We start from the raw sequence: 14,092 nt of genomic DNA on the forward strand, positions 1-14,092 counted from the left end.
TAAGCGACCAAGTAGGTGTTCAAGGAAAATATCTAAACTTTATTTTAAGAAAAAAAAAAAAAAAAAAAAGGACGCATTTTAAAAAAAAGTCAAAAAAGTTTTTGATTTCGGAAAAAAAATATTAAAAATTTTTTATTTTTTTTTTTAAATATTTTTTTTCGAAAGATCGAAGAAATAGCTATCTATACTATTTGGGACACATTTTGCTAAGAACAATAGGTAATAAGTTACATGGATAAGAAAAAACCCCTGTTTGACCAAATTGTCAAAATTTTACCCCCTATAACTCAGAGTTCTCGACCGATGTTGTTGAAAAATTGTGTCTGAGTTACTATCCAATAGAGCTAACCTTGGTGCAAATTTCATCCCGATCGGAAGACATCGATTTCAAAAGTTGGTTCACTTGACATGAAATGCCCCACATATTTCAATTGTATAAATTTCAAATCTGTTAACAATATATACAAAACTCGTAAAAAATAGAATCTGGACAAGATACCCTACAAGATATCCAACAAGGTATAACAATCCTAAAAAAATTATTATAAATATTACAAATATGTCCTTGAATATGGTATAATTTTAACTCCCCAAATCTTTAAAGTCGAAAGTAGCCATTGTCGAATACATACTTCTGTTAACATAATAACTATAATTTCTGCAAAGAATTATTGCTTACATACATCTTAGCTTTACAATAGAACTTGTTTTATGGTTAATTTCAAACATTTACAAAAATCAATTATGATATGCATTCCTAATACAGAAATTTAAAAATTTTAAACACTGCATTTCTTTTATTTTACGCACAAACACTATCAATGAAAAAGAATGCTGTAACTTTCAGTAATAATGTGTATAAATTATTACAAATTATTAAGTACGCGAACATACTTGATATGTATATACTTACTTTTTACAAACATCACAAAATAATGTTCACATTATTTATGTACATGATAAAATAATTAAATTATGGTAATAAACATTAATCAGATTTTAATAATGGTATACAAAAATAGACATTTATAATTAAAATAAATAAAACATTTTCAAACATTTACAATTTAGGATTTTCAAACAGCTGTCCTCGTGTTACAACTATATCGGAATATGGCGCTGATTGCGATATGTTAAGTGCACGAAACTTCTTTAACACCAGAAGAGAATAAAACTTTTGTGCAGCCTAAAAAAAAGATACATTGTTATAATTATTTGTACAAAAAACATATAAATTTATTAAATTAAAGTTCATTTCGTCTGGCAATGTAGTAATAAAACTAGAGTTTATAAAAAATCTACTTTTTCAAATACTGGTTTGGCTTTGTTTAGAAAAACAGTTTTTCGGTTGAAAGGAAGGCCCTAATTTTATAAATCACGTCACCAAAGTGATATTTATGTGGAAAGCAAAAACAAAATTTAAAAAATTTGTTTTTCTTTTATATACAAATTCAGAACAGAACAAATGCACCAAAATTCAAGTGTTGATTTGCCTTTCATAATTTGAAAATTTTGTATATAAAATAAAAACAAATTTTAAAAATTGTTTAAATTTTGTTTTTGCTTTCCACATAAATATCACTTTGGTGACGTGATTTACAAAATTAGGGCCGAAATATTTATACATACAGTATTCGCCATAACTAAAGCATCCCCTTTTTGGGGATGTATTTTGTATATTTTTTATTAACTAATATTGTTAATGTTCATTTAATATTCATTTAGTAAAAGATAATTTTATTAAAAATTAATTTAAAATGATAAATCATATAAAAACACAAAACGCAACGGACAAAACAAAAGCACCCTCTTATAAGATGTTTAAAAATTTGACTCGCTATTGCATATTTGCAATGTGAGTTATCGGGAATCACAATGAATGCATTTAAAAATTCTAAAAGATAAAAATAATGGAAGACGTAGTGTGTAAAATTTAAGTTTTATACAGTTTATTTTGAAAAAAACCAATGACAAGCAACAAGTACTCCAGTGAATTTAAAATAAAAGTTATTGAAGACTGGAAGATGGGCTTATCACTACATGAATTGAGTAAAAAATATTCAATTAACAGATCAGTTATTTCCAGGCTCCTTTCAAATTTTTTTAAGACTGGTCGCATATCACCGGTGCATTCTGGAGGTCGTTCACGTAAAACCACACGATATGATGATTCCTTGATCAAAAGAGCAATACAATAGATTCTACAGCATCAGCTAGTCAAGTAAGAACAAGTATAAGATTATGCGTTAGAGAAATAACAATCCGTAGAAGAGTACCAAAAAACCCATTTCTATCAGCTAAGAACAAGAAAGCTAGACTGAAGTTTGCCAAAGCCCACATCGACTGGAGTGTCCAAAAATGGAAGACAGTACTGTTCCCTGACGAATCCAAATACAAATCAAAAAGTTCCGCTGGAATAAGGCGTGTACGCAGACCAAAAGGAGAAAGACTGAATCCTAAGTATTGCAAAGGAACAATTAAATATGGAGGAGGCAATGTAATGGTCTGGGGTTGCTTTTTTGGTCAAGGATTTCGGCCAAATCATAAAATTTATGGGATTATGGATCGGTTCATGTACCGTGATGTATTAAAAGATGTAATGTTGCCTTATGCCAGTGAAGAGATGCCACTTATAGGGAGCTTCCAACAGGATAACCGATCCTAAGCACACCTCCAAAGTTTGTAAGACTTGACTACAGAGCAATAAGATTCAAGTTCTTCATTGGCCTGGTCAATCTCCCGATCGTAATCCTATTGAGAACTTGTGGCGCATTGTTAATATGAAAATAAATCGTGAAATTTGCTGAAATAAGGATCGGCAATTTTCACGATTTTTTTCATGCCGTTAAAATAGCCTGGGAAGGAATATCGAAAAACGCCATAAAAACATAATATATTCTATGCTAAGAGATGTTCTTGCGCCATCCAAAACAAAGAATTTGCAACAAAAAATTAATTAAATTTTTTTTATAGTATATCCTTAAAATATTTTTTGATTTTAAGTTACCTATTATTGAAAGGTTAACTTTGGAAGATTTATTTAATAAATAATAAACATTTTAACAAATGAAAATAATACATAATAGATATTTAAAACTTTGTTTTTATACAAAAAATACCATATGAAAAAAATTCACTGAGGGGGTGCTTTAGTTATGGCCAATACTGTATATATATAAAAAAAAAACATAAAATACACAAAGAAGTACACTACGTACACTTCATCATTTGTAGTGTTTAGTAGCTCGTTCCTGTATTTCTCGCATCGTAAAATTTCTCACATGAAGTGTTAAACAAAAAATTCGATCGTTTCTCGATGTGTGAGAAAAAAGTGATTCTGTATTTGAATGTGAAAACAGATAACACAGATTCTGTTCTTACTGGAATATTTCCAGTAATTAAGTGTCAAATGCAAGAGATACTTTAACGAAAGAAATAAATTATAATAAAACCAAAACAAACAAATTTAAAATGACAAAATATAACTTTGTTTGTTTTATTGATTGTCATCATTTAAATAAAAAATCAAAAAGTATAATTTGGGGCTTATAACTGCTGAATTTAAAAAATAATAATTTACAAACACATTCTTGTATACATACATGAGTTTATATAATTATTTTATTCAAACTCTTTGCTTAAAAATAACAAAAAGTATCGGCAAGAAACCAACCAATTGTAGTAAGGAAATGTAAGAAAAGATAAAATCACGATTTATTGTTGGTGTTTTGTTTAAGCTTTGATATTTTTACAAATAAAGCTTGAGTGTCTGTAATTCTCAAACACTCTATAGTTTTATTTGTATAATATCTTTAGTTTTTCTAAAACCTTTTGGGAAAAGGTTTCCTGATGATCTGGCCTAAGCAACCAGTGAAATGCGCATAGGAACTAGCTTATCTCCCAACAATAAATTTCAGTGAATTTATCAAATTAAAAATTGGGATTTTAGCTTAAAACAATTTTACTAAAATACTAATTTTGTATTCCCGAATAATCTTTTAAAGAATTTTAGTTTTTTTAAACATGCACGATGAAATTAAGCTTAGCAAAACGGCACCAATATTTCCTTTCTATCACTTACCATTAAAAAGTTATGTGGCTTCAAAGTTATTTATTTAACAAGAAAAAAATATTTGGTAAAAAAAAGTTTAGAAATTTTTTATTAGTTTGCCTTAATAAAACATTTTTAAAGCCACATAACTTTTTAACGGGTTGTGATAGAAAGAAAATATTGGTACAGTTTTGATAAGATTAAAATGCCCTTTCATCGTGTATATTTAAAAAATCTAAAATACTTTTTTTTATTTGTTTATGAAATTTGCGCCCCCTGTTGTGGATTTTTGGAACTATTTTTAAGGATTCAAAAAACATCAATTGTATTAATTTTTGATGCACAATCGACTGGTGAAATCCGATTTGCAACATATTCAACCGTTTTTGCTCTACAGAAAAATGTGCTCAAAATGCGCGTCTTTAGGTGCGTTGAACTACCACAAGAGTGAAAATTTTCAAAAAAAGGACGCCATTATTTTTATTTGCGCAAAAACCTTCAGAAAAATTATGATACCCGCAAATCAAACGTGACCTGGTCACAAACGAACTCTAATATTTATACATAAGAAATTAATTAATTAAAAATTTTAAATAATTTAAAATTTTGTTCTCCCGCCAATTTGAAATGCGACACGTTTTGACAGTTGTGATTAATTTAGACGTTTCTACACATAATTAATGATACTCAAAAACGGGCTGCAGGAATATTTAAAGATACTAGGATCGCCCGGGGGTCGCAATTCGACAACTTTTAAAACGACCACTAAAAAAATTATATTGTGCATATCTAGAGAATATAACCTCTTAAATAGAGATGTTAATCGGAACTGATTTTTGAAAATCCCGCGGTTCTGGATTTACTGAAGAATCTAAATCCCGAAAATTATAAGAAAAAAGCGTAAATAATTATGTCTTTACAACTGAAAGTCAATTTTTTATTTACATACTGGTAAAAAATTAATGTTTATTTGACAACGGTGTACACGTACATTAGAGTGACAATCAGTTGTATGGAAAAAAATTTTTGTTAAAATTTCAAAGAGTGCCGGGTGGAATATTGTGACACTAGGCCTAAATGTTAAGTGCTGAAAATTTTAGCCAAATCGGGCAACGATTTCTGGACGCGCATCGAGGTCAAAGTTCAGATATATGCAAAATTTTACTGTTAATATGGAATAAATAGGTGAAACTCGTTAACTTTAAAAAAAAATTATTTTTTTTGGCCATACCTGCGAATAGGTTAACGGTATCCTACGAAGACAAAAACTCATATACAAGTAAATATGGACATATTTTAAGTAAAAATGAGCTTTTATTTTAATTTTTCTCGAAATATCTAAAATTTTTTTCTAAATTTTTTGTTCAAGTGGTCTGAAACACGGTAATGGTCTGGCGAATTTGTAATAACTTTAACATTTTTTAATCAAATTTTGTCATTTATATCTCATTACAACGATAATTACGTACATATTTCGATTCTTTTGCATTCAATTGCAAAAGTATTTATTTAGTAGCAATTTTTTTTCAAAAACTGAAAAATTTGCATTTTTCTCTAATTTTGGCGATAATACAGTTTTTGGGTCATTTTGAACCAAAGGAGATACAGGGTTAATTTCCAAAACTTTTTTTTAATGTAATATTCATTAATATAAATAAATCTACATATTTCTAGAAAACAATGCAGAAAGCTAACGAGTTTCACCTATTTATTCCATATTAACAGTACAATTTTGCATATATCTGAAGTTTGACCTCGATGCGCGTCCAGAAATCGTTGCCCGATTTGGCTCAAATTTTCAGCACTTAACATTTAGGCCTAGTGTCACAATATTCCACCCGGCACTCTTTGAAATCTAAAAAAAAAAAATCGGCTGTCACTCTAACGTACATACACAGCTTTACAAAAAAAGTGAAGAATTGATTTTCCAGTGCACCAATCAATGCAAAACTATATTGTAGCAGGCGTTGACCTTAATAACTTTGCTGAACATAACTTTGCGATATTCGGGCATGTAGAATGTCAAAATGCACACAAAAATTACAATTTATGAAAAACGGGATTTTTGAAATCCCGAAAATCCCGGTATTTAAAATTAAAAATTTTCGGGAACGGGATTCCCCGTTAGGCATCTCTACTCTTAAACCATATCGAGGGTTTATAGTGATATACGACATTTTCTCGTATTCCCTGACTAATTTGTCATCTGTCATTTTAATTTAAAAAAATATTTCCAAGGTTTTTTCATAAAATTTGTATTGTGCTATCTAACACACAATTTATTTTGTTAGTAAAAAAGTGCATATGCATATGAAATATTCGTGTATATAATAAAATATTAAGTGTTTTTTTATAAAATATAATATACATATATTATGTGTTGTAATTTTTTTATGTATGTATGTATGTATGTATGTATGTATGTGTTGAAATTTTTGATCAATCAGCAAAATGAATTCCCTACAGCGCACTCTAGGTAAGGTAATTTCACCCATTTTTGAGGCAAAAAGTCATGTTTTGCACTTTCAAGAATGCATTTTTTGTTGTTGGTATTTGATAAATAAAACATTAAAGCAAATAACTGCAAGTTTTGTTTTTGTAAAAAATTAATGGCGACTGCTTAGCAAGTGGTCAAAGTCATTGTATGTGAGCAAAGTGTTGAATGCAGTATATTCAGTGCAATTACATCGAATTTTTAAGTTTATTTTAATAGTTAAAAACAAACATAAATTTAAATTAAATATGGAAATAAACAAGTGTAGTAAGTGCTTAATAGTTTAAGAAAAAGATTTTGTAAAAAAAAATAGCTTTTGGCGAAAAAACTCATACTTCTTACATAACCTTTAATTTTAAAATTTTTTCTGAAAGATGAATTTTGGATAATCTTTTAAAAAGTTGGAGGAATTTGGACGTTATTCAACAATCAGAAACGTGTTAAATGAAGAATTTTGAGTTTAATTTGTCAATTTCATGTTCCCATTTTTTGTGTTTTTTGAGAAATATAATTTTTCGTGGCAGCCTCCGCTTGCAAAATAGCGAAGTTTGGTTGGATGAGCAAAAAAAAAGAGGGAAAGAATGCTGCTGTTAACAATTTTATTGTTGATAAAGTTGAATGCGGCAATGTTTTGAATGAGGAATTATGTGAAGGAAAAAGTGCGAATTTCTTGTAAGAATATCTCAGTTAGATGGGAGAGTTCCCGCCCTATTGTCTCCGCCATTTTGAATCTGAAAAATTTTACCTCAGATTCGAAATCAGCAATCTTGAATACCCCCATATACCGATTTTCATGCAAATCAGAAGACATTTTAAAATTTACGCCGCCATTTTGAATTTAAACAAGTAACAGAGCTATATTCGGCTGTGCCGAATCTTATATACCCTTCACCAAATTATACCTTAATATAAATACTAAATACAAGACCTACAGTGATGAAGGTTTGTGTATTAAAAAAAAACAAATGTATTTATAAATATATCTGTGGTCACAAGCAATAACCGCCTAATTCAAAAAACATGTTTTTGAGAAAAAGCAATTATATTTATAAAAGCGTTTCTGAAAAAAATAAAAGAGTGCATTAGAAAAAGTATAATGCAGAATCAAAGATTCTTACCCCCACAATGCAAAAATGAAAAATTATAACAAAATAAATATTTAATAAAAACAAATATAATCGCTTAATGCAACTCAGAAATACTAAATTGAAAATGCTAATGTCTGATTAGGCGTTTGTTGAAAATAAGTGTTTTGATTGTTGCTTGGCATATGTTGAGTTAAGCTGTTATTACATATTTAAAAATTGACATGTCAAGTAATTAAGCCAATTTGCAATAATCGCTTATCTTTAGTTTGGCTCTTATAACAGCACTCTTATTTATGAAAATTTACTTCGTGAAAAATATACAATAACAACTAAAGTCATTATAAGCTATTTGTAAGTGCAATAGTCTTCCTTAGGACTTAAGCCAATATGTTTATAATTAACCCTGCATGCCCAATCATATTTTTTAGTTAGTTGATTCGACTAACATGCGCGAAAAATCGATTCTGTGGAACCGGCGATACGCCTACTTCTCAAAAAGTACTGACAACATAAAATACTATACCTCTTTATATATATAAATTAAAAACATTTATATTTGCTATGGTTTTTGATTTATTTGTAATTTAATCAATTGGCGTCATTCTTCAGTCTTAGCAATATCACTTGGAGTTTTTAAACAAAAATAAAAGAAATAAATTTAAAAACTTAAAATGCTTCCTGCCATTATAAAATTAAGGTAATGCTTTAAGTAATTAAAGCTGAAACAAAGTTGTACTTCAATGTTTTGCACAAAAGGCGCAAAGCTCAACTTTGTGTTCGCCACATATATTTTTTTTTCGCATTTTGAGCAGTCTTTGTCATGCTGTGTTTCTGATAGGAACATAACACGCAAATTTTTCATTTCTTAATTTTTTTGGAGCTGTATTTTCAAAACTCGTCTCTTGGTTATTCATCGCTGTCTTCTAAATCGTGACCACTGCTTTCATAATTGCCCCTGTCCACTATATCTTCCGAAGAACTTTCTTCAGATAAACGTGGCGCGTATTCGCTCTCGGAGGTACTAAAATCTTCTTCATCATCATCGGATATAGCCAATATTCTTTAAAATTCATCATCAGATATTCCAGTTGCAGTCATTTTGTAAAGAAAACAAAAATTGCAATAATACCAATGTTAGTCGTTGCGACTACGCTGTTTTTACAAACATATTCATACCACTTAAATGAGTTACACAACAAGTTAGTATTGATCGACAGCACACAGTGGTATGAGAATAAAAAAGATGGAAATAAATCTGTAACTTCTAAACCCTTACGCCTTAGACCTCATGAGCCCACCAGGAGCGGGACCAGGGGTTCCCAAAGTAGGACACCTCGGGTATGTTCAATTTTTAAAATGAACGAAAAAATTCCATTTTGGGGATTTTGCAAGATTTTTTTGGGAATTGCGGGATACTTGATAACAAATTTCAAAATTTGTTTTTATTTTTCCATTTTAAATAGAAAAATCTACATAACTGTGAAATTTCATTAAAAAATATTCATAAATAAAAATTTTATTTCAATTTGAAAAATTTGTATCTATGCAAAATTCAATAAAAAGCATTTTTTGTCATATTTTTCAAAAAAGTATTCCATGAATTTTTTAATTGTCAAAAGTTATATACATTTTTGAAAAGTAGACAAAATCCTCTATCCATTGATATATAACATGTCTACCTTATGTTTTTTACGTGTCAAATAAATTAGGGAAAACTTAACAACTCGCAAAACACTCATATACCAACAACATGAAGAAAATCATAAAACCGGACAATCATAATATGACATATTATGTATTTACACTACGACTGCTCAGTGAAAACTAACCAAATAAACAAAACAATTCTTGCACAATTGTATGTTGAAAAAAAAAACAACAACAACAAAACTAAAAATAAACGAAATGCACAAATACATACAAATTATGCATGCGTGTGTTTGATTTGTAATTCTCATTTCATCTCATTACACATTGTAGAATGTTGTTGTTGGGTGTTATTGCTGTTTACGTATGATAGAGTCAGTGTTGTCAGATTAGGGGATTTTTCCCCAAATTGGGGATTTTATTTAGTAAATGGGGATAAATAATTGGGTTTAGGGATATGGTGAACAGTTGGGGAAATATTGTATGTTTTGGGGATTTTTGGAATCTTTTTGGGGATTTTTATTTTTTCGTTTTATTTTTCGTATATTGAATTGTTTTATTTAATTTATGTAAGAGAATATTTTAAAATCGAAAGAAAACATTAAACTTTAAGTCTGATAAAGCTACGTTTCCGCATACACCGTAATCGGCACCGAAAACGAAATTCCATACATTTGCACAGAAAAAAAGTTCGTTTCAGAAATCGTCAACGAAAATTGGGAACGAAACGGCACCGATCAGTAACGAAAAACTTGTCATTTGGGGCCGGAACGAAAACAACTTCAAGTAGGTTGTTTTCGGTGCTGTAGTAACGAAATTATTTTAATTATTTTTTTATTTCAAATTTAAAGCAAATCAAAATGATTAAAAAAATAAATTTTCTTTATTGGAAGAGGAAAACATAACAGATTTTGTCAAAAATAATGAAATTCTATTTAATTTCCAATTGACAATTTAAAAAATAATTTCGTTTCTGTTTTATGCCGCAACGCACCCAACTGAAACGAAAACAATTCAGAAACGAGACGGTGACGAACACCAACGATTTTCAGTTTCAGTTTTCGTTATCGGCGTCGATTACGGTGTATGCGGAAACCCAGCTTAAGTCGTAAAATTTCAACAATATGCTATTTGACATTTTATACTGGCAATCCTTGTTATTATGTGTTATCAATAGACATGAATGTTTGTTTTAAAAGAAGAATTTGTAACGTTCAAAATGGCAAAAAATAAAACTGCCAAAAAAGCATAATTCCACCTGGGAAATTGAATATTGGTCACAAGTTATTTCTTATGGAATAAAATCTGAAATTTAAATGTATATAAAGAAGGGTATTCAAAAATTCAAAATTAAATGGAAAATTACACTCTGAGTTCTTTTACAGTTGGTTATAGTTTGTTAAATTAAAAATATAACGTTTTGTGTAATTTTTGGGGATATAACAAACTGTTTTTTGGGGAATTTCGGGGATGAAAAATTTAAATTTGGGGATAAGTCTCGAAAAAAATCTGGGAACCCTGATGGGGGCTATGGTCAAATATGGGCCGATCCACGAAAAATTTTGTAATATAATTTTATTTACCACGAAACTTATTTTTGCTGAATTTTCTATGGATATTCTTATTCTGTAGGCATTTTTAGACCATAGAACCATATTTCGGGATGAAATTTGTATGGGGGCTAGGAGAAATCATGGACCGATTCTTATAATTTTCACCAGAGTTACTCCTTTTATCATAAAAGTAACGAGTGCAAAATTTTATGATATTAGCTGCAATATATTTACAAAAATTACCAAAAATATGTGAAAATTATAAATTTTTTTTTTTGAGGTTGTCTCACATTTTAATTCATAAGTTTGGTTCCACTGTACCGATTTCGCTGATTTTCAATGCCAAACTGCTTAGGACAATAATAAACATTTTTCTTGCAACTCTACTAAGTTTGTTTGCGTATTTAGGTCGTGAGCGTGTTTTACACAGACGGACAGACAGACGGACATTGTCATAAAATATTTAAACGTGATTTTTATGTATTTATATGGGAGCTGTGGCCAATTACAATTCACAAAATTCAGTAGTAGTATTACAAATTACTGATCTGTGTACTATTTTGGTTCAATATATGGAAGCTATGACCAGAGTATTTGAGGGCTATTTTTGTATAATTTTATATAAACAACGCTATTAACAAGAGTGGACTTTATATGGGAACTATGCCGAATTATGGACCAATATTTAAAAAATCTTGTAGTACGATTCTTGGATTGAAATTACTGATTGGTGTAAAATTTTGGTTCAGTACAGATTATTTTGGATATTTGAGCAGGTTAATGTGTTTTCCGGAAGTGGTTCTTATATGGAGGCTATGACCAATTATGGGCCTCTCATCGTAACATTTGGTACATCGACTTTTGTATATATTGAACAAATTTGTTTCGAATTTCAACCTGATAACTTATTTGTAAGAAATTTGTGAGTATTTTCGAGAGTGGACCTTATATGGGAGCTATGGTTAAATATGGGCCGGTATTCACAAAATCATACTATTGGATTTTGTGAATTGCTGGATAAAAATTACTGATCTGTACGTAATTTCATTTTGATATCCATTTGTTTAAATATTTATTAAGTTTAATATCTTTTTTTGGAAATGGGCCTTATAGCGGAGCTATGACCAATTATAGGCCAATCTGAGTAAAATTTGGTACAGTGATTTCTACCTATATGAGTATTATCTGTGTCGAATTTTAGCATGATAGAGGTAATTATAAAGGCCCAACTATAATGTGCATAAGCTAGCTTAAGTTAATGTCAAAACCGAACGAAAAGACAAACTTTTAGGTGGCCATAATGTACTTATGTGCATTCAAAACAATTTAGCCCCATTTGCACATTTATGTGCAACACGTAATTAAAAAAATACGTATTTCTTATTATTTTATGAAAATAAATTAATTTTCTTCATCCTTTTAATTTTTTCTTTATTTTCTTTGTATACAATAAACAAACTTACGGAATGTGCGACCAGCTTCGCTCTTTGCTTAAGCAAATAAAATTTTACGAAACTTGACGAAACTCTCTTTATATTTTGTCACATACGTTTTATATGTATTCGAACAGTTGCTTAAGCTGACTTAAACTAGTGTATGCATATTATAGTTGGACCTTAATAGATTTTTGAGTACTTAACTGATTTTCGGAAGTGGACCTTATATGGGAGCTATGGTCAAATATGGACCGATATTCACAAAATCCTGTAGTATGATTTCTAAATATAAATTACGGATTTGTGTAAAATTTTATTTTTATATTGATATATTTTAGATATTTGTGTAGTTTAATGTGTTTTTCGGAAGTGGTCCTTATATGCGAGCTATAACCAATTATCGGCCGATCTTCATAGAATTAGGTACAGCGATTTTGGTATATATGGGGACTATTTATGACGAATTTCAACTTAATAGCGATATTTATAAGACATTTATGCTTATTTAAGTGATTTTCGGAAATGAACTTTATATGGGAGCTACGGTCAAATATGGGCCGATCCACAAAAAATTTGGTGTTGTGATTTTTTTAAGCACACGACTTATTTTTCCTGAATTTTGTGTGGATACTGCAATTTTGTAGGCATTTACAGACCATAGAACAATATTTCGGGAAGAAATTGGTATGGGGGCTAGGAGAAATCATGAACCGATTCTTATAATTTTTACCAGAGTTAGTCCTTTTAACATAAAAATAACGTGTGTAAAATTTTATGGTGTTATCTGCATTATATTTGCACAAATAACAAAAACTGTTTTAAAATTATCAAGTTTTTTTTTAGGTTGTCTCACATTTTGGTTCATAACTCTGGTTGGTATGGTTCCACAATACCAAACAGCTTAGGACAACAATAAACATTTTTCTTGCAAGTTTACCAATTTTGTTTGTCTATTTTGGACGTGAGCGTGTTTTACACAGACAGACAGACGGACATAGCTCAATCGACTTGGAATTTCATAAGGATCAATAATAATATATCGCACTTGATCAACAAGAGGGTATTAACTCAAAATTTTTAAAATTCCACTTTTTGCAAGAAATCATCTAACAACATCAATATCTATATACTGTAAAAATTTCAACGTATTCCGAATACTCTTTCATCTTGAAAACCACATTTGAGACTATTTTCGTGATAATGTAGTGACTACCTTTATATCAACAAAAAGGTATTATTTTGAGTTAATACAAAAGTTGAAACAGAAATGCGTCGTATATTTTCATAAAAAAGGTATTATTTTGATTTGAGCCTTTATTCAAGTTAAAAATAATCAAATTGTTTTATTTAAATTTGGTTGTATTTTGAGTTGATACAGTTTTGTTGATAAAATTTGTTTTACTTTATAATTTTAATTCGAAATGTGACTCTTTTTATGATAAAATTGTTCACATTTTTTTGAGTTGTGACCCTTTTCATGAAATAATTCAATCCTTCTTTAGTAATAACCATTTTCATGATATCGTGTTTATAATAAATTTACTTTAACATAAATACTTGCTGATAACGAAATCGATTGCTCATTGCAGTAATAATTAAAATATTTAAATATGTATAGAAAAATTATTGTATTTTATATTGTACGATCAAACAATAGTAAATTAAAATTTAAAATGACGTGTCCAAACGTACAACACTATTCTACGTCTTTGCCTTTAGAGGATATACATACTGATAATAGTTATAGCTCTGCAGATCCATTCAGCGATGATTCGAATGACGATTTCAATCCGTCGTTAGTAAGTCGAAGCAGTTCTTCGGAC

The 14,092-nt window shown here is 29.5% G+C and overlaps 1 protein-coding gene across 2 annotated transcripts in view; it reads right to left on the reverse strand.

The window, feature by feature from the left end:
- Positions 1-973: 973 nt before the first annotated feature.
- Positions 974-14,092, reverse strand: part of vtd (RAD21 cohesin complex component verthandi) — a 148,776-nt gene continuing 135,657 nt past the window's right edge. For both annotated transcript variants that reach the window (XM_065514952.1, XM_065514953.1), the window contains exon 8: positions 974-1,186. In XM_065514952.1, the coding sequence (XP_065371024.1) occupies positions 1,061-1,186 (126 nt within the window). In that variant the 3' untranslated portion in view covers positions 974-1,060. The remainder of the gene's footprint in view (positions 1,187-14,092) is intronic.

This window comes from Calliphora vicina, chromosome 1 (assembly GCF_958450345.1).
Source record: "Calliphora vicina chromosome 1, idCalVici1.1, whole genome shotgun sequence".
NCBI lineage: Eukaryota > Metazoa > Arthropoda > Insecta > Diptera > Calliphoridae > Calliphora > Calliphora vicina.